The following is a 22,277-nucleotide window of genomic DNA, read 5'->3' as shown; positions in this document are numbered from 1 at the left end:
TGACAGAAGAGATGAGAGCAACAGCTGTTTTCCCATTGGTGGAAAAGCCTGGTAACAAGGGTCCTTTGTGTCCTACAATACACTCAGATTTTTAAAAGTGCCAGGGTCCCGTGAAATGAGCAGCTTTTAGCTCACACCCTTTACTTTCGTCAAAAAAAAAAAAAAATTTTTTTTACTTATTTATTTTGGATTATATAAAGGAAGAGCAACCAAATCATGGGAAGGAGGAGAAAAGAAAAAGGGGATTACGTGGGCATGAAAAGGTGGCAGGAGGGTGAGTGGGACAATCGGAAGGACAAAGCAGCCTCTGGTTGTGATTTTTGCCCCACACTTTGTTCAGTACAGTGTAACAGTTAAGGGCATAAACTAGAGTCAAACTGCTGGGGTTTAGTCCCCAAAAGGGCCACTTCACAACTGAAAAACTGCCTACCCTTTTGTGCTTTAGATTCCTCGTATCTAATATGGGGATGCCTAATAGGACTTCCATGAGACTCTGATGACATAATCGATCCCACGAGCTTGGAGCCAGGCGTGGCAGTGCCACGTTTGGTGGATGCTGCTGGTCTTTCTGTACCGCCCTCTAAGTTCCCATCTCCAGATCCTGCGTGCCCGCCGCCTCTACCCAACTCCCAGGTAACCTTTTGTGTTGTTGTTGTTTTGCATTCATTTCTGTCCCTGGCCTCCCCGCCTCACCTCCCCTTAAGCCTTTTCCTAAGATGCTCCAGGCATAGTCAATGCCATGTTCCACTTAGTGCACCAAGGTTGGGGGGCAGGGGGTAAGAGCCAGGAGGCAAAAGCTCCCCAGCTGCAGTGGGGTTCATTAAGGCAACGAAAGAGATGAGGAGACTGAAGGACCCCACAAAACCCCACCTGCAAGTTTCCAAACGTCAGGAAGGAGATGGCACAGGAACCCACTTCCCGGTACCACGGTGCCACAGGGGATTGTGTTTTACTTTACTTCATTAACCAAGTGAATGCTAGACCCATCGGTAAAGCAATCTAGAAGCCCACTTGGTGATACGTCTGTCAACGAAAGGATGAGTTCCAGCTGTACACTTCAGTATCTGAAGCATCGCTATACTGCCGCTGCTAGTAGTAATAATTAATAGTAACAATTATTATTATAATGAAGGCCTAAAGTCGGCCCTTGTGCACAAATTCCCTTTGCTAGGGCTTCATTAGAACAGACCCAGCCCTGGAAACGTGGGGATTTTTACCAATTTCCCTTTTGCTCTGCTCCTCTTTGGTAGAAAGAGCTTTGTCCCTAAAGTTCTGTCCTTTCCGACGTCACTGAAATGCATTTAAGCTTTTCCATCTTGGTCCACTGCACGTCAGAAATGTTCCCCTGGTGACATCAGGTTTCATCGGTATGTCTGCACTAATTAATCCACATCTTAGAGAATCCATATAGGCAATAAAGGAAGGGACTTTCCTTTTGGTCTCACAAACAAGTTCATCTGATAGGACCTGCTGCAAAATATAAATTCAGCGGTCATTTATTAATCTTACAGATTTGTCCCAGATCAAAAAGTATGTGTCCCCAGTTCCAGTGTCACTAACCCCTACACGCTGGCATTACAAAACAACACAGAACCCTTTATGTTTTGCTACTGTCATTTCAACTCCTGGTTAAGATACAAATGGCAAATTACACTTTGTACAATTTCATATCCCACTCTAATAATACAAGATTCCAAGAAGAAGGTAAGAAAAGGGCCCTATAAGAAAAAGTACAATAACCAAAGCTCTTTTTATTATTTTCGATCTTTAGATACATCTACAGTCAGGTTATAATATGATTACAAGTGACAGAAGTCATTTTAAAACTCCTTCTTCATTGAAAATGGTTCTATAAGGCTATTTTCCAAAGCTAGCTCACTATCAAACGAGAATGTCTAGGTTAAAGGAGACTTAATTTTTTAAAAATTGGAGGCAAGAGGGGGTGCCTGGGTGGCTGTCGATTAGGCATACACCTCTTGGTTTCAGCTTAGGTCATGAGATCAACCCCCGCGTTGGGCTCAGAGTCGGCTTGAGACTCTCTCTCCCTCTCCCTCTGCCCCTCCAACTTGTGCTCTCTCTCCCTCTCTCTCTAAAACAAATAAATAAATCTTAAAAAAAATTTTTGAGACAGGAGAAGGGGAGTCTAAGAAAGGAACAAATGGTATTTAAAAAAAAAAAAAAAAGCCTTGGGCTAGAAACTCAAAACAAACATCCATGCCAAAATGCTCCAAGAACCTCCCTTGTCCCCCACCCCACTTACCTGATGGGTCTCACTCCCTGAAGCCATTCTCTAGACCTGCTTTTCTGAGGTACAGACTGTAGTCTTGTGAAATTACGCTGAAGCTATACAATGTTAACAACGTTAGAAGTTAAGATCAGGCACCTCATGCTTCAGTATTTCAAGTTGCAAGATGATGAACAACGGGACAGATATTTCTGAAACCAGATTTACCTGACAGTTATTTCGATGTTCACATTGCTTAGTTACATCAGGGACAAAGCAGGCAGCTGCCTTTGAGAAAACTTAACTCCGAAAGGTATGAAGGTGGTGAAAATGTGCTAAGGTAATTTAGGAAACTAAAGGTTATTTGCTTTGTTGTGATTACTGAGGGGTTATTATCTCTCTATTGTTCACATCATCAGACTGATAGTGACGAGTCCCAGAAAAGGAGTCAGCTTTACCCTCTATTCATCTCAGCTGGAAAAGTGATTAGTATAGGGAAAGATGATCTTTTTTTTCCCCACTAGCCACAAAATGAGCATATATGGAAACACCATTCCCAATAAAGAAAAAATAACCACAGGCAAAAAGACACAGAGCACTATCAACCCATCTAATAATATTGGCGTCTCGTTCCGTGGAGTTCTAAAAAGCCACTTTTCGTAGTGATGACTATTTCTCTGAGGAGCTAAAAAAAATGATCACTGATGACCAGTGACAGTCCAGGCTAGAGTTATGTTGTGTTCCGTGGGTTCATATCAGGGGGCGGTCCAGTCTGCAAACCCTGCCCATAATAGATGCTGCTGTCAAGCACACGGCAACACCCCTGCTCGGCTGCGTTAACCAGACCAGCTTTCAAAAGAACAGTCCTTTGGCCTATTTGTTTTTATTCCAAGATCTACATACGAATTCTTGAAAATGCAGCCCTTGCCCTGCACACAGCAAGTCCCCCACCTACACACCTGGGAAAACAGCCTTCTTCAGGAGGGAGGAACTATTTTCAGCATGGAGGCTTCCCTGCCGAGTGTGGTCCTACCGGTTAACCATAAGAGAATGCCAACACCTCCTCCCCCAGAGCTCCCCCGCAGTGTGCTTCCCTGTCCTTTGTGGCAGGACGGCCAAGCCCTGTCCTTCCACCTCCCAAGATGTGAGCATCTAACTGTGCAGGTGTTCCCAAATCCAGCCCAGTGACTGCTGATTGATTCTGCACCAGCTCATGGAGACCAGCCACCACACCATTTCAGCTCTCAAGGGAGTCCCAAGGACCCGGCATATTAATTTTGGGGGGAGTAAGAGATTTGAAAAACAAGGACAGTCCATTGTAAAGAAGAAAAACATGGTTCTTCTGGCTGCAGTGCCACGGGCTCTTACAATCCAGAAAGGCAATCAGAGTGTATCCAATTGTTAATCAGAAGAGACAAAGACTCTTTCACTGTTTGTACATTACCAGACTCCAGTCTTCATATTTTCCTCCCAATTTTAATGAGATCCTCCAGCTGCTATTAATGTGTCATCCTTTTGCCTCTGCAATGCACTAAAAACGGCAATGTTTACATAAGGTGGCACCCTTGCCTGGGAACTGTCAGGGAAGCAGGGCCATTGTCTGCACGGGAAGCTTCTAAGGCCGGGCAGAGCGGTATTATGTCATGGAGACTTTTATACTACGTGGGCGCCACAAAGCACACATCCTTTCTGTTCCTCCAAATTAAACACAGACGGCCATGGTTCAATTTGATTTTTAAAGCCAACCGCAGCCAGGAGATTTGAAGTTAAGGCTTCCTCTCCACACCTAATGCATCTCACTGCTGGAGGATTCCAAGAGATACCGCATGTGCATGTGGTTATAAGGGATGGAATAAAGACTCAGGTTTTTATTTCAGCCTAAGGCAGAGACTCCATCTCTGGAAACTAGAAGCCAAGCTGACGGGGGTTCCCTTTACTGCCTCCACCCTTCTGCATCCAGAATGGCTCTGCCCCAGGGCAGAACGGAGGAGACACCCATTAGCTCCTGGTCTCTGACCAACTTGTAAATGTCAGCAGCCTGGAAGGTGGGTAGAACTCCTCAGAAGTGGAACCGCCACCTGAAATCAGCCCAAGACAGGATTTCCTTCTTTTCTTTTTCCTTCCTTGCTTTCTTGCTGTTTCTTCTCTCCGGCTGATGCCTTCCTAGCAGCCAGGAAACAGCTCGCTGGTGATAAAGAAACTGCTTGCAACTGCATTTTGCAATAAGGACCTCAATACCTTCTCTCACTCATTTTACAATCAAGCTGGTTGCTGTATTGCCACTGATCAGAATTCATTCATCCCATTCATTCATTCTTTCAACATTATTGGTCATCCTGGTAGGCAGAATTTTAAGATGGCCCCCAAGATATCTGTCCCCGTTATCTATACCCTGTAGAAGCCTCTCCCCTTGAATGTGAGTGCAACCCGTAAATACGATGGCATATCATCACTCCAATAATTATGATACTTAACACGGCAAAAGGATTTCGCAAGAGTAATTAAGTTCCCCAACTGGTTGACTTGAGTTCTTAAACAGAGAGATGATCTCAAGTGGGCCTGACTTAATCAGGCAATGCTTTTTATTTTTTTTAATATTTTATTTATTTATTCATGAGAAACAGAGAGAGAGGGAGAGAGAGAAAGGCAGAGGGAGAAGCAGGCTCCCTGCAGAGCAAGGAGCCTGATGTGGCACTCGATTCCAGGACCAGGATCACCTGAGCCGAAGGCAGACGCTTAACCAACTGAGCCACCCGGGTGCCCCAGGCGATGCTTTTTAAAGAGGGACTGGAACTGGGACCCTCTTTCAAAGAAAAAAAAAAGCCACTATGAGTTCTATGAGTTCTACAAACACAAGAAACTGAATTCTGGCAATAATCTCATGAACTTGGAAGAGGACTCAGCCTTCAGGCGGCTCTAGCCAACACCTTGATTAAAGTCTTGTGAGACCCTAATCAGAGGACCTAGCTAAGCTGTGCCCTTACTCCTGGCCCAGGGAAACTGTCAGATAATAAATGTTACGTTGTTTTAAGTAACTACATTTTTTTGTGGCAGTTTCTTATGAAGCAATGGCAAACTAACACAAATGCGATGTGGGCCTTATGCTGAGGACAGAGAAATAAAGAACACAGTACAATGAGGTACATATAATAAAGGGTAAGTACAAAATTCCATGGGACCACGAGGGAGCCTCTAATTCTGGCTCATGGTGTGGGGGGATGTTGAGAACATCCAAAGAGAAGCAGCATGCTCCCTAAATTTTCAAAGGGCACCAAAGTTGACCACATTTAAAACTCAGAGCTTTCATCAACAAGAGTATTGTGACCATATTGTGACAGCCCTCCTGGGTCTCAAAATATACACTAATAATCAGCATAAAGAACGCAATTATTTCTGTTGAGTCCAGCAGCAACTGACAACTTCGGTCAGGATTCTAAGTTATCAGAAGGAAAGGAACTTAAATTGTCCCACTCGGGAATTTTTACACTTACAGAACCTGAATCCTACAGGAAAAAAAAAAAAAAAAAAGAAAGGGAAGGGAAGAGCATTCTCATTTAGGGCCGGCATAAAGGGCACCAAGATTCAAACATGCTGCAGTCCGTGAGAACCTCACTAACAGTGCCTTCCAGGTTCTTGTTTCTCTGGCTTAGGGAGATGTTACATGAACACAAAGGTCCATGACAAATGTCTAATCCAGATGGCTTTCCCCTGGTCACCAGCATGCCTCAAGGCTGCCACTTTCTCTGGCCCTAATCAGCATGTGCTTAAGGAATGCCGGCTAATTCCAATGTTTGTCCAGGCAGAACACAGGAGACAAATCCACTGCCAAAAATACAAATGCATTCCAAAGTCAAATATTAGTTACTTTCGGATGATGTACTGTTTTGTATCATCCCTGCCAGGGCTTTCCTCCTTCACGCCTGTTCATCATGTTCATTCCCTCTGGATTTCCCAAAAGATCCTCCTTACTACTTTACCAGAGAATGAGCTCCAGGGCTCAGAGGCCAGCTTCACTCTTTCAGCCACAAAGAGCTTCCTGGATGCATTTCATGAAAAATGGAGAGAGAAAGAACATATGATGTACTTAACATAAATCCAGCAAGTTTCTGTATCATTCAATCCGGTTCAAATGGATCCTATCATTCAGTCCGAATTAAATGGCTCCCATGAGCACACATTGATCTCCCACTGTTTGCAAGGCACTGAACAGGGCTCACATTTAGTCCACCCAAGACTCTGAAAAACACAAGCCTTGTGCAAGGCTTTGAAAAGAGACCAATGTGTCCCCATCTCTTAAACACACACACACACACACACACACACACACACACACACACACACACACACCTTTTAGTTCTGTAGATTTATGTGATGGTGCCAAGTCTCCTCCAACTTAGAGAACCATCTGTGTGCAAAGCACAGGGAGGCCAAGCCCTCGAAACACAGTGCTAGCACCCTAACCACAAGGCCAAGTAATAGTGCTTTATTTAGATGGCAGCGCCCACACCTCAAGGCCCTGTGAAGGTAAGCCATACAATAGGCAACTTCCCCAAAGTCTGGAGTTCACAGCTGAGCTTAAACTCCCCCCCATAAGATCATTAATCTGCAGCAGAGAACACACTTCTTTGTGCTGGTGGTGATGGGAGAAAGCAGCCTTCTAACAGCTCTCAGCTCCCTACGGTCAGTCCAAGTCAGGACCCTATCGAGGATTTCCGCCTCCTGAAGAGGGTGGCTCTTGTCCATCAGGCATATTTGGATTTGATCTTTTCAGTAATCTCACCATCCACTGGCCAAAAAGAACCTGTTATTCTAATATTCGAGAATGTACTTGTAAATATTTAATGTAAATCTCATCCTAAGACTAAGCAGAGTCTTTATCATTCCTGCTGCCAAAAAGAACTTTGCTGGCTAAATTTATCCAAACAGACAAGGAAAAGATGAAGAAAAACCAATAAATATCCCACACACCAAAATGGAAAAAAAAATTAATTCCAAGCAACCAAAAGTAAACAAGTGAGTGTGTATCATACCCAGTTTTAAGTTACTTGGTTGCCTTTTAAAATCTTTTAAATCGTGGATGTTTGTTCGTCTTCCTTTTAGAAACTTTAGAACATGCACATAATGGTTTGTATGTTTGAAGAGAAGAAACAGTTGAGATGGAAATGCTTTAAAAAGCAGGAAAGGGGACCCACAAATAACTATTTTAAGTCTTCAAAGAGATGAAGAGAAAAAGGTGCGCCATTTATCAGTCAACCATACGGGGTCGGAAAATGCCACTATTCCCTGATCATGCCATCCAAAATAGTCTCCCCTTGTTCTTTCCCTGTGTGTCACTCACTCATCACCATTGATCATGATATATCTCCAGTCCCCTCTCCACCAGGCTGACTGGCAGCTTCAGGAAGGCAGATACCAGTTCATTCTATGACTATACACAAAGCATCCAGCGTGGAGCCTGCCATTCATTCACTCGTCCACTTTATTCATTTATTGAGCTCAAATACTCACTAAGATCCTACCATAGGCTAGATACCATCCTGGGAATTAGGGGTACTAGTTACAAGAGAAAGAGAAAAACAAGGTCACTGTCAGCATTTGATGATGGAGGGAGAGAATGACAACAAAGAAGCAAATAAAAAAGAGACAAGTAATAATAGCTAATAATTATTGAGTGTTTCTCAGATGCCAGGCACTGCTCTACACTCCTTACATATTCACCTTCCAAAGGCCCTCTGAAATAGGTACTGGGCAGGGCTTTCCCAGCGACTTGCCCAAGGTCACCATGCCAGTAGGTGGAAAAGCAGGAACCCCAACTTTGAATGCCTTGAATGTGGTTCCAAGTCACTGTGCACACTGTTGTGTGATCTGTTGCCCACTTGACCACCTGATCTCCAAGCCCACTACAGAAACAGCTACCATAGTTTTAAACCTCTTGGAATGTCACAGCAAAAAAGGGAGGGAAGCCAGTGACAAAGACATGGTGATCTGAGCACTGTGGTATTTCATTCCAGGAAAGCTCTCGTATCATGCACATTCTAAGAAGCTCGATAGCCCTGGGAAGATGACATACCTGGCACATTTCGAGAAAACCCAGTGCACACAGCCAGCACTTCTGCTACCCAGAGCCCAAAGGCCATGTGCGGAAGACAGAGTTGGTGTCCATCACTCCAGAATCTGCCCTCGGGTACCTTCCGGCTCTCGGGCTAACACACATCACTGTGAATTCCACTTGACAGCTGTTCTGTGGGCATGTAGCATACTCAATAGAAACACTCTGCTGATAGAAACGAAAGCAGAGGACGTGTTGCAAGATCCAGGAACTAGACCTGATACAGACCTATCTTCTCGTCACACGGGGTTACCTGCACTAACGGCAGAGATTCACCAGGGGCACTGGGCACACTGAGAAGGTGTGCTTTGATCAGTGAAATTCTAACTATTGTAACATATATTCAGAACCGAAAGGAGTTCCTTTTTTATTGTTTGGGTTTGGTTTTTTGTTTTGTTTTTTAATAGTTAATTATTCTTCACAGTGAGCTCTGGGTGAATTTCAGTGGTCTACACATCCACCAAGGACAGGGCCCAGGGTAAGCACCAACAGCTTTTAATTCTGTCCCTGAGAAAGGTGGAGTGGGGAAGCAGGCTGACTGGGAGTAAGCTAACAATACAGCAACTTAAAAATGTGAACAGAAATCCTAAGTCATCCTCTCCCATCTTTTAATTTTAGACATTCCTGCTCCACTACAGTACAAGTCAGGAAGGCATAAAGTACATCTCCCAAGATAAATGTGGTTTATCTGTGGTTGCCATGCCATTCAAGAATCGATTCCACTTCACCTTCGTTTGTGTAGCATCTCTTTTAAAAGTCTAACTTATTTGTGGGTTCCACAGTCCCTCCCGGAAGATGCCTTATCCGCTCATGCTTCTCTAACAGAATAAAGGGGACCTTTGTGTTTTTCAATCAACCTGTAACTAATTGAAAAGTTTCACTAATATATAGCTGGGACCTGGAGAGAATAAAAAAAGAAATAAAAGGCCCTGGAGAGAATTAAGAGAAAGAAATATAGATGGAGTTTGTTATGCACAGAGCGGTGCGTCTCTAGGGGCAGAAAGACCTGGTTTAATTTTGATGTCTCCACTTATCAGCTCTGTGACCTGGAGCAAATTATTTAAATTGAGCCTTGGTTTTGGAGGCCATAAATCTAATTTCTAGCACCAGTGTAAAAATCATGTGAGGAAATGAGCCGACCTCCTCTACGCCATACCCTAGTAAAGGCACAGGAAATGTCACTTTCCTTTCTTTTCCAGTATCTTCAAGGACTTTGCGAGGAGTCAGTAAAGAGTGAGATGTGACCGCTCAAGTCAAACAGGATTTGAATCTCAGTTTCTCCACTTAGGACTTGGACATTTCTCTCTCTGAGCCTCGATTTTTCTCATCTGCAAAATAGGGAGAAAACATATACTTGCCTCCTAAAATTGTTTGGGGGTTAACTGAGAAAAGCCATCTGAAGTGCCCAGCACAATGCCGGACTCAATAAATAAGGCGGTTATCATTCTTACTGCTATGACCTGGAAAGAAAAGACATAAAATTAAAGAATAATTGAGGGACAACTCGATCACTGAAACCACCTGTTTCAGACCCAAAGCCTGACGTTCAGAAAAGATGGGAGGTGAACGGGGAGTGGGAGGCTGGGATGGGGGACATCACAGAAGAGGCAGGAGTTGAGATTTGGGGATGACTGACAGGCACCTGGAGTACTGGAGTTTTATTTTTTTATTTTTTTATTGTTTTGTTTTCGGTTTTATTTTATCTGGCAAATGCAGAGAGGAAAGCAAAGGTATGATCAAAGGCGAAGGAGAGGCACTTAACCCGGAACATATGGGGACATTACAGGAAAAGGCAGCTGGAGCCCCAGGGGCCCTGAGGAGGGTGTGAGGAAAACCCAGTGGGATAAGCAGGGTGGCGCCAGATCCCAGGGGCCCATCGGATCTGCCGGCAGGCAGGCAGCTGACTCTGGGTGGGCAGGCAGGAGAGAGGCACGGGAGGAGGCTGCGCAGGGGCCCTGCCGGTCACCGCGGTAATGTGGGCAGTCTGGGAGTGATACACACATGCTGCAGAGCTACAGGTTGCAGCCAGGGAAGAGCCAACATGCTCCACATTTAGAAAGAACCGGGATAGGTGGTTCTTTCTCAATGACCATGCGCTTGGTGGGAAAGGCGAATGCTTTAGCATCAGGCAACTAAGATCCAAACCCTGGCTCCTCCATTTCCCACGTGGGGAATCTCAGGTAAGCTGCTTAACATCTAGGAGCCTCAGTATCTGTACTTGATGACATTTAAGGTACATGACACCTATCAGATAGGCTGGCGGGAAGAATGGGATCCTGTCTGCAGTGTCTGCTACCCAAGAGGTGCACAAACAAATGCTCTGGGGCCTTTGGACTTCATTAGCCAACATCATCATCCCAGTGACCCTAGAAAATTCGACTCGGTATCAGTTTTTACTATCAATAAAATAAAATGCTACTCATAATTAGACTTAGATTATTTTATTAGTATGACTATATAGACAGTTAACAAGCTGTTTCAAAATAAAGAAAATGAGGATCAAAGAATCTGTCCACTACAATAGATATATTAGTCTTTTAGTAGTAGGCATTGACTCAGCCATGAAGCCCCAATTATTCTGTGTTTTAAAACAGCTTGTCAATCAGGGATACACAGCATGCAGAGAGCTAAAACACATATTGCAAATGGTCTACTTTTTAAGTTGAATAATGGGTCTACTTTACCAAGGTATAATTTATATACAAAAAAAAAAAATGCCCCCATTTTTAAGGGTAGAGTTTTGTGAGTGTTGACCAATGCACACACCGGGCAGTCAACATTACAGTCAAGACAAGTCCCAGCGTACTGTCTGCTCTCCATGTCTATGTTACTATCACCACTGAAATCATGCCTACATTCTGTATAGACTCCTTTCTATGCTGCATTGCAAAAGTTTAAAATGAGTACTGCATTGTGCCCACTAAAACGAACAACAAATGCCAAACACCTTCTTGTGAGGGTTTCTCGGTGTGAAAGTTAAAAAGAGAAACCAGCCAAGCGCTGCCATTTCTTCAAAGGACAGCAGTCTGGGCGGTAGACAGAGATGGCCAGGATAAGCTCTTCTGATTCCAGACCTGATCCCACACTTACTGGCTGGGGGGCAGGGTGACATGCAAGTCACTTCATTTGTCTCCATTTCAGTTTATTCTTAAAAGATGGTGTCTATGGTCCCACATGAGTGGAATGACCATAGCATTTATCATCCAAATCAGGAGCTGCTATCCTTCATTAAGCCAGGGCAAGAGGCATAAACCAGACTGGACTCAGCATGATGCTACTTATGATCATCCTATAAGAGCACGTCTTGTGATGTCCACAGTGACCAAATGTTCTCTTTCCAAAACCAAAAGAGGGTGGCATGTCACAAAGTGATACGTTTGAAAGCTGAGGTCTTTCATCCAAAACTGATGGGGCTCATCACCCCAATCTACGATGTGGTGTCAAGAGAGTACAAACAAGGCTTCCTCGTTGCCAGAGGAGAGCAGGGGTCTGAGACACGGACACACCAGAGAGCACAGGGCACACACTGAAACGAAGAAACCACTTTAGAGAGACCCAGGCTGCCTGATTATGCGAGCACTTAGCTGGGTTCTCCTATCTTTGTCACTCACTCTCTAAGGGGCAGGCATTAGGGGCTCTATCAGGACACATTACCCCAGAACTCCCACTGTGCAAATTTCCTATGGAGATACCAAGTCTTCATTAACATATCAAGGACGTTGGGGGTGGAAGGGGAGCAGAAGCAAGTCTTTACAGCCTCCAGCTGAATTTCACAAAATAGATCAGACTTAGCACATTAGCACTCTTAAAGTTAGAGCACAGCACTCTTTAAAGGACTGCACAGATTCAAGAAAGCATGAATTGTAAATATCTGAACAAACCACAGCTAGAGTTTATTGCAAGACTATAACCACGGGAATGACGGTAGAACTAAAATTAACTTTGATTTATCCAGGCTTTCTAAAGACCAGAAAAAAACATAATTGCCTAAAATTGCATGCAGAGATTATCATCCACACCTCCAAGGGAACTGCACAAAGAGGTATCTATTTGCCTTCAATTGCACAATCAGATTCCTTTGAATTGGATCAATTTGCATCAACACAAAAAATTTTGGTTATTTAGCCATAAGCCGTGCTGCCATTGTAGCCAAAATGGGCTGCTGTTGGATCTCATTTATAAGATTGTAAGAGCAATGAATTAATGTAGCGAAGGATCTGTATGATGAAATAAAATGCATTTTTAGAAATCAAATCAGTGATTATTACTTAATAAAACAACTTTAAGAATATAAACACTTCTATTACAAAGAGAATACTCTAGAAAACAAACTACTTGATCACTCACCCAATGGGTCTTCATTCATTTCTCATAGGGAATAAAATCTAGTACAGTTAAAATGGGTTGTTCAACTAGGTTACATATTACAAAGTCTTTTATAATAAAAGACTATAAAGTTTTTTATGCATAAGTAGTTTTATTAAATTCCTTAAAGTAGTTTAAATAAGTGTTCAAGGTTTATAATGCATACAAAATATATGTAAATATATATCTATGTAAAATACATGTAAAAATAGCACAAAGCACAGAGTAAATGGAACTGAACTGAATATTCTGAATATATGACATATTCTTACGTTTTACATGAAGTGATATAACATTAATTCAAGGAAGACTATGATAAATTAGGGATATATAGGGTAAGCCTTAGAGCTACCTAATACAAAAATTGCGTACAAGAAAACTAAAAACCCTAATGTGTATTTATGTTTCTAAACAACAGACACCTCAGAGAATGCTTGCTTGAAAATGCAGTTCTCAGAAGTGGAGCTGATAGCTGGCCGTTACAAACCGCTGAGGATCAGAACTTGCCACACATGTACCTGCATTCCTGGCACCCACTTTCAGATTAGTGGGAGAAAGAAATTAGTCCAGGGGCGCCTGGGTGGCTCAGTCGGTTAAGCGTCTGCCTTCGGCTCAGGTCATGATCCCGGGGTCCTGGGATCGAGTCCCACATCGGGCTCCCTGCTCAGCAGGGAGTCTGCTTCTCTCTCTGCACCACCCCTCCCCTCCCCCTGCTCGTTCTCTCTCTCTCTCTCTCTCTCTCTCTCTCTCTCACACACACACACACACACGCTCTCTCTCTCAAATAAATAAATAAAATCTTAAAAAAAAAAAAAAAGAAATTAGTCCAGAATCTGACTCCAACTCAAGGGTCTGCTCTTCACTCTGAGTCACCCCACGGACTGCCTGTCAAATACGACAGATCCCCTCCTCTGGCCTGCTCCTCCAGCTCTAGATATTCAGTGACACCATAATAGAGCCTGGCAAGAGACTCCAACACTTTCCACAGGAGCTGACACCAGTTCTGGCTCTGTCTTTACTGGATCTACAAACCTACTAAGATTGCCTCGCTGATGTGTTTCCTTCTCAGCAACAAGGGCCCTACCTACCTCGCAAGGCAGGCATGAGGACTGAATGAAGACATATTCTGAAGGAACCTGGACCCAGATGACATGCCCCTTTCAGTTCCGTTAGCAGAAACTTCAGCATGATACTGAACCTACCACAAGGCTTTTAAAGAATTAACTCTTTAATAAAGTTCAAAATAAATCCGGATGCCAGGAAAACAGTGAGAAAAGAACAGATACATTTAAGTCTATATATTTATTCTTAAAGCTTTGCCTCCTCAAAGACATTTTCTCACATCTTACAGAATTATTTGCTATACATCCTCAGAGCAGTTGCCAAAATGTAAAAAGATTCACAAATTGTTTTTTGCCAAGAGCATAAAAAGGTGATCTCTTTATTTATTTAAATCTAGAAAGCTTTTATTTATTTTTCTAGAAAGCTTTTATTTATTTTTTAATTTTTTTAACCGGGGGAAGGGCAGAGGAAGAGAGAGAATCTTAAGCAGGCTCCACACCCAGCACAGAGCCTCACTCGGGTCTCGATCTCACAGCCCTGGGACTACAACCAGAGCCGAAATCAAGAGTTGGACGCTTAACCACCTGAGCCACCCAGGCGTCCCTTTCTAGAAAGCTTTTAAATCAGGGGCAGGACTCCTGCACAGGACAGAGAGCCACAAGGCAAGCCCTCCTCTGAGACCTCACCCCCAACTTCCTACCCTTCCAATCCTGAGGCCAAAAATAAGCCTTGGACCCTAGACTCTTGGCCTCAGTACATAGTGTGGCACCAGAATATGGTTCCCCATCCTTCGCTGGGAGAATCCCAAACTCATTCTTCTCATCAGGCTTGTCCCCCTCAGGATTTCTCCATCCTGGTAAAATCAAAATCAGACCTAAGAATGCTGTTATATTAAAGACTGAATGGAAATCACATAAAAGCTCAGAAGACCTGGTCCTGGCTCAACCACCCACTAGCAACATAACCCAAGGAAAACCCATTTCACCATCTAGTCTGGGTTTCCTCACATGTAATTCAGCTCTGAATATTTAGAGCTGGAATAATAAGTACCACCTACTCTATCATCTTCCAAAGACTGTCAAAGAGTTTCAGTAATGCTTACACACACTGAAAGCATGTATAATCAAGCTTTCTAGGGATTAAAATCATTTTATAATGTCACAAAATTTCCAGGAATTTAGGGGTTTTTTGGTGCTTTATAAAATTGAATCCGTTTTCTAAAGATAACGGAGTATAATAATGATGGCAAAGGTCAATGCCAGGCATTGAACTAAACACTTTACACATATATTCATTTACTTACTCCTCACAATAATCCTATGATTATTATCCCCCATTTTATGATGGGGGCACTGAGGCACAGGGAGTTTAAGCACTCGCCACGTCCTGGTGGAGCCAGGACTAAGACCCAGCCACAGTGCGCTCATAGCCCCCATGCTAATAATATGCCAACAATTTCCAACGATTATTTTTACTGAAGAAAACTATGACATAACCCCAGGGGAGCCCACGAGGGCCAATGACATCTACTGATGACTCACTGTGTGCCAGACCCACTGCTCTGGGTCCTGCACCTCCCTCAGGAATCCTCACAGCCCTGAGGAGTAAAGAGTATTTTCACTTCTCACAAATTACAAAACCTGAAGCTCCATGAGATTCAGGAACTTGCTTCAAATTCCAAAGTTAATAAGTTGAGGAAATAATATACAAAAAATAAAAAAAAATACATGGAGAAGGGTTTGAATCCCTGCCCGTCTCCCTCGAACAACATCTGCTGGGCCAGCCCCTCCTCGGCCTGGAGGCCTCGAGGAGTCCCAGAGCCGACCCTCTGACTTATGCCAACCCTTGTCCCCACACCAGTGGGAAGGGACACCCACAGACTGAGGGACCTGGAGGAGGGGAGAGAAACCTTCTGACATTCGGTAGGAAAGGATGAAGGGGAGAGAGTTGTCCCCACGAGGCGGGAGCTTTGTTCACAGCCTGATGCCAAGATCTCCAGATTCAGAATTTCATGTTACAACTAACACTGCATTTTTCCAAAGAAACAATAAGAAACCACCATTAACAGGGAGGCCCACCTCTGCCAGGGTTAAATAGAGGGTTGGCGAGAGAACCAAACCACCACTTACTGATTTCCACAGGAGTTCCAAGAAAAACACTGCAATGAAAGACCATTGTGGGCCTCCAGTTTGTAGACCAGGGACTGCCCCACATGCCCGCCTTTCAGTATTTGGAATCCAGTTCACCCGGGGCCCATGCATGTCCCCCAAACCACATGCAGTAAAATCCTGAACTAACATGTTTCATCTATAACCACTATTAATTTTATATCTTATTCTCCCTGGCTTTAAACCTTATATGCTATTAAAGGTTTCACAGTATTTTTTGTTCTTTTAGGCACCATCCACATGGCTGGTCTGGAAGAGTTTGACCTGAGAACTCTATGGAAGGAAGGAGGTCTTTCATCCAGGCCAGGGTAGCCTCCGGGTTCCACAGAAACAGCCCTTTGGTGTGAGGCTGTGAGACTCTGCCTTGGCTCGGGAGCCTACCCACCGCCCTGCTGTGTGACGTTGGTCAAGCGGCTTAAGCTCTCTGGGAGAGATGTGAACGGATCCTTTCTAGAAATCTAAACTCCCTCTTCAAGCCACAGTAGTCAAGAAAGGCATTTCAGAGGCAGATGAACTTGAACCAGATGCGGGAGGTTGGGTGGGATCCTGGTAACAGCTAGAGGAGACAGGGGTTAGCAAGTTCCTCCTATGGTTAAAACAGAACACTCGGCAAGAATCAAACGAGGCGATACCTATACTACCTAGATTTAATACACAGATTTACATATAAAGCACGAGGAGCAATACCTGGCCCAGAGAAAGCACTTGATAGTGTTCTGGTGTCATTTTATAATCATTGTCTTCAGAATAACCCCACTGAGCACCTATCATTCGCACTCTGCAGGGGAGGGCACTGATGCTCAGGGTCTCAGTTATCTGGTCAGATCCAAGATGATGGATTAAAAGTACAGAGACTCAGAGTGGGCCGCGAGTGGGAAAGAGCAGATGCAACAGTCACCCTGATGGAGACCTCGCACTATTCGCGAGAGGCACGGAGGGCGCATGTAAAAATAAAGAAAACCCTGCCTGGCCAGACCTTACAGGACAGGATAGGCAGAAACAGCCTAAACATGGGAAAAGTACCAAAGAAGGAAGGTAATCATTAACCAAAAATGCCATAAGGAACTACTGCAAAGGTGCCCTGAGGGCATGCATGATTCAGGGCTCAGATCTGCAGGGAGGGCTGGCGGGGAGGCTGTGCGTTTTAAGTTGGCCTGGGGACTGGACGAAATCAGAGTGGGAGAGAAGTAGACTCCGACCGGGCAGGCAGAAGGGGGAAGTGAGGGAAATGACCTGGAAAAGCGAAATGAAGGCAATGTAGGGGAAAGCCAAGTGAGAGAGCCTGCCGCTGATACCCTTCTCTTAATGTGTCACTGTTGCCTGCAGAGATAACAAGAGTCGAGTCAGAGCTACGCTGACAGAACCAGGCCAGACATACTGCTGCTGCTCCTAACACTGGATGGCATCAACATCAAACACAGGAAAGAATACTGGAGGAATACGTTGTGTAGCAAAACGCTGGGTCTTGCACTGCAGGGGTCAGCTGTCAAAAGCAAGGCCACGGAAGAAACCAGAGGATTAAAAAAAATTAAGATGGGGTCTCTTTCTGCCCATTTGGTGACAACAGTGAAGGGGAAATTCAAGACTCACTGAGCTGGGGGTCTCATGGCCCTATTAATCTCTCAAGGTCTTAGGGCCCCCTCCAGCAAAAAGACGGAGGAAACACAGCTAAAGGAAGAAAAGCCAACATCAAAGAAGATTCCAAACCCCTAGAGCCTGAAGCTGGTGACAAAAATGTCCTGGAAGAGTTTTGGGAACCATAAACCAAAAGCATATTAACAGCAGAGCAATAATTTCTCATCATGCAAGAACATACAATATTTCTGTTATGGAAATCAAACATCATTCTTCTGTAATTGTTTCCCCGCCCCCAACCTACATCCTCCTTTGTGGCCGGTAAAGGGGGATAGGGTTGGGAAAAACTATGAACACTGGCAGCAATCTGATGATAAAGGCATTTTCCCCCTATTGCTTTGCTGGAGTAAGCAGGAGAAGCCAAATTCTCACAGTTCGTCAACTTTCTGTTCATGTAAACCATCTCACTTTATTTTTGAATTACTTTGTGGGAACAGATGGTTTCCAAATGCAAGACTTCTTACTACATTAGATGGAAGCAATACTACTGAGCTCTTCAATTAAGATGAAGAAAATGTGCTTCAAGCTTGTCTCCATGGGTAGACCTAGTTTCCCTAAAATAAGGCTTACTTGGAATTCTGACCTTTTTTTTTCTTTCAGTTAAACAATCCACATCATATAGAAAAAAAAAACCTATCTGAAATACAGTAACTGCAAATTCTGGAATTAATTTTCACAAAACCAGCAACAAAAACCAGGAGTATCAGTAACAGAAGCTTCTAGGCTTCCTATAGGTTGCATATAAATAAAGGCATCAAATATGTAAATATAGTTGGGTTTTGTGCCTTATATCCTTAAACCTTTTATGATAGATTATAGTATTATAATTTGAAATAGTCACTGCAATTAACACCAAATTATCTTAATCCCAACAACTGACTCAATCACTGAAAGAGTTCACAGACTGGTGGCCTTACCAAATCTAAGCCCAGGGCAGTTTCTCCTGATGTCTCTCTAAGGCAGAACCCTAATTTTCCAAAGAACTAAGCCAAATCTGGAAAGTAGTGTCACAAACAGGTTTTTGTGAGGCTTAGACAAGAGTTCAAGTTACGTGGCCTGATGGATGAACCCACAGCCAACTTAAGTAGAGTTAATAGCATTTCTATCATTTAAATTACCAAGTCTCTGGAAAAACATAATCTGTACAGTACCTGGGGGTGACTCTGGAGAGAGACTGAGAGAGTAAATGCTGCGCCTCTAAACACAAAACATCTATCTATCTATCATCTAACTATCCACCTACCTATCTATACTTTCATGTATGTTTCTCTACTTTGCATATTTTATACTTATATATATTTATATGGATAGATATAAAGGGAAAAATAGAAAAGTACACACAGAGGGGAAAAACTTATGTTTAAAAACAAGCAATGATGAAGTCGAGTAACAGGATAGAAAAAGTCTTCCTACACATCAGAAGAACAAGAGTAAAAGGAAATTGACCTGTGAATTGATCAAGGTTAACACAGACTTCAAAAGGTATCTACCCTTTAAATGCTTGCCACCAAAGAGTTACTAAACCACAACATGAAAAAATTTAAGTTTGCCATGGAACTCAAAAAAAATTTTTTTAGTCAATAACTCAAATAAAAAATTTTAAATGGTGGGGTATGCCAAATTTTGGCCTAATGACCTACACTCACCAAAAATCAAATAAGATGTCAGAGTGACGGACAAACTATCCAGTAGAATCATTTCGATGATGAAGGTCAAACCCTGGGCTGTTTCTTTATAAACCGGCACAGGCCAAAAATTCCCAGAGGTTTTGTGACCTATAATTGTATGCTATTATTCCAGAAACTTGATTAGGTGCTCCTACCTCTTCAATGAAGAGCGGCCTATAATGCAAGCACTGAGAATAGCAGTGTGTTTGTGGAGATGGTTTCTGCCATACACAGACACACAGAAGAGCGCATCTGGACAGGATCCCGAGCCACCACATACTGAGTGGCAACATATACTGAGTTTTCGATGTTCTAACAGCTTTCACCATTAAAAGTCCTCTACACCTTAACAAGGAAGGAATTGATCAACAGAAGAAAAAATAATAATAGGAAGGAAAGGCTGTGACTGATCATTTATGAATGGAAAAGCATTGAAGATACATGTCATAAATGTAGACATTTATATGATAATGACGGCCACAATAAATGATAGGTACGGCAATAACTAATAAATTTAATTCAATAGCAGAAAAATAATCTGAAATTAAATATCACTATAAAAGAACGTAAGTTTTAAGAAGCCACATGATTTCAGAAGTTTCATCACATTTGTAATGAAAACTCTCGGTGGCCAAATTTATGGAACAGAACATGTATTTGAGAACACATAGATTACTTTATCAAGTCCTGTATGAATTCTGATGACTAAAGAGTGCTAATATCCCAAGGATTCAGTTGCTATAGGATGGGAGTGGGGTGGGGTAAGTCAGCATTCAGCAGATAAGCCTGCCCACAAATCTCCAAGAAGATTCTTTGAATCTGTATAGACATTTGAGAGAGGTAGCTCAGACAGACTAGGGTGTTAGTCCCACAGGCTGACAAATCCCAGGCCTCAGCCAACTCCAGAGTCCTCAAATAAAAGGTCCTAAGAGCCCTGCTCTCTGTGACCTCATTACATGGTGATAGTGGGCAGGGAGGATATGTATGACCAGAGGCACAGGCTTAAATGCCTCTCTGTCTGTTTTATTCACAGATCTCAGGCCGTCAGGTTCTCACTCCACATCTCAGAAATATCTTTCTGACCACAGAATGTCCACGGGCACTTCTATCTAAAACTAATCCATCCTATAAAATCTGACCCAAACCATGCCTATGCTATGAAAGTCGTTCCTAACCAGCTTAACTGAAAAGACTTTTCTTCTGAATTTCACAGACAATGTCTATCTATGCGATTCAGCATCTCACCTTGACCTGCTTTGAGGCTCCTGGGACTTCCTGAACTATTACTTACCTTCTCATGCATTCCTATCTTATCTTCACCTTGCATTCTCCTATACATTCCACACAGGCACATACGGGACCACAGTGAGCATTTTTTTATGCCAGACTTCTATATTCCTGCTTGGGTAGGCTCTTCATTTCCCATACAGTCTTTCCTGCTTCCAACCACCTCAAAAAGATACTGCCATGATATACTCCACCCTCTCCTTTGTTTTTTTTTTAAAGATTTTGTTTATTTATTTGAGAGAAAGAGAGAGAGAGAGAGAACAAGCAGGGGGAGGAGGAGAGGGAGAAGCAGGCTTCCTGCTGAGCAAGGAGCCTGATGTGGGACTCGATCCCAGGACCCCGGGATCATGACCTGAGCCAAAGGCAGACGCTTAACGACTGAGCCACTCAGGCGCCTTTCCACCCTCTCCTTAATTGGACCAATTCTCACCAACTGTCTGCGCATCAAGTCCAAGGGCTTCCTTTTTATTTTCTAGCACCTCCTGCAATCAATCTGAGACAGACACTTTCTTTTCTTATTCCTCTTTTCGATTTGCTTTTTCTCAGTCATATTCCACACCATCTTGAACTTCTTCATCCCAAAATGACACACTTAATAAATCAGCACTAGAAAAAAAAAAGTTTGCCTTCCTGATGCACGTGTGTACTTCTTTTTATCAGGCCCAATTTTAAGCTTCAGTTTCTATTTCTTACTAGTCATCCTTTGTGCTCTTGTTGTTACAAGCTACTTCAAGTCACCTTAAATCAAGGCAGCATGTGTCTTTCTAAAACAAGGCATTATATTTGTACTGTAAATATTCCAACTCATTCTGCAAAATCAATTTCCTCCTTTCTCTCCCCATCCCCCTCCAAACAGAATTGACACTCCATACGAAGGGATACAGGGATTCTCTGATGGTCCCTGGTGCCTAAAATAGTGCCTGACACTTAGCGGGGCTTGGCAGGTTCTTGTGGAATGAATGTTGGCCGAATGAACCTCCAAACAGCCTCCCAGATTCTGCTCCTCTCCACCTCTTCTCTGCTTCACAGGAAAATGGTCAAGAACATAAAAGCCAAAGTGAAACTGTCAGGGTCCAGTCACTGGCTCACCATCTAAGTAGGGGTATGATCTTGAGCATATTACCTGACTTCTCTCAGTTGCAATCTCCCCGACCGTAAGTGAGGATATGAATAGGCTTCCAGTGAGGACTGAGCAGGATAATGCAGATAAAGTACTTGGCACACTGCAAAGTGCACACACCAAGAGCTAATCGTGGTTCTTTTGTTCATGCTTCTCCCATTCAGTGTCACCTGTACCACCACACCTGCATAAGTCCGCCTTTCTTTCCGAACCTTCTCACCTGAAAAAGGACTAGACCCTGACAACAAGATTATTTTGACTCAAATATGAGCAAATCAATAGGCTTTGAGCCTATCTGGGGCACTGTGAGTGAGGGCTTGTGAGGTTTTTTTTTCCTGTGAAAAATATGTATGCACTTCAGTGACAGAGCTTAGACATCTACTGAGCAGCCCCCGGCCTCTATGTTTCTGCATTTACATCCCAGTTTTCCACTCTGTTCAGATAGGTTACATTGCCCAAGAGTGCAGGTCTGCATAGCTGGCTGCTAGGGAATAAACCAAATGGCCTGTGTTACACAACTGAACAGTGAGAAAAAGCTTTCTATGTCACTCCCCATTTTACAAAATTTATGAAAAAGTACACTTTACATCTTAGGTCTTTAAGAATCTTCATGTGCCATTCTGATTTTAAGAGCTTTTCT

At 43.3% G+C, this 22,277-nt stretch overlaps 1 protein-coding gene across 8 annotated transcripts in view; it reads right to left on the bottom strand.

Moving 5' to 3' along the window:
- The window catches only part of LRCH1 (leucine rich repeats and calponin homology domain containing 1), a 192,259-nt gene that overhangs the window by 167,017 nt on the left and 2,965 nt on the right, over nucleotides 1–22,277 (bottom strand). Inside the window, exon 2 of one of the 8 annotated variants that reach the window (XM_078070365.1) lies at nucleotides 8,295–9,661. The exons of the other annotated variants lie outside the window; for them this stretch is intronic. Within the exon in view, the coding sequence (XP_077926491.1) occupies nucleotides 8,295–8,361 (67 nt within the window). The 5' untranslated portion in view covers nucleotides 8,362–9,661. The remainder of the gene's footprint in view (nucleotides 1–8,294; nucleotides 9,662–22,277) is intronic. 8 annotated transcript variants of the gene reach the window in all.

This window comes from Halichoerus grypus, chromosome 4, assembly GCF_964656455.1.
Source record: "Halichoerus grypus chromosome 4, mHalGry1.hap1.1, whole genome shotgun sequence".
Taxonomy (NCBI): domain Eukaryota; kingdom Metazoa; phylum Chordata; class Mammalia; order Carnivora; family Phocidae; genus Halichoerus; species Halichoerus grypus.
Note: the sequence above shows the minus strand (reverse complement) of the source record. Positions and strands in the feature narration are given on the sequence as shown.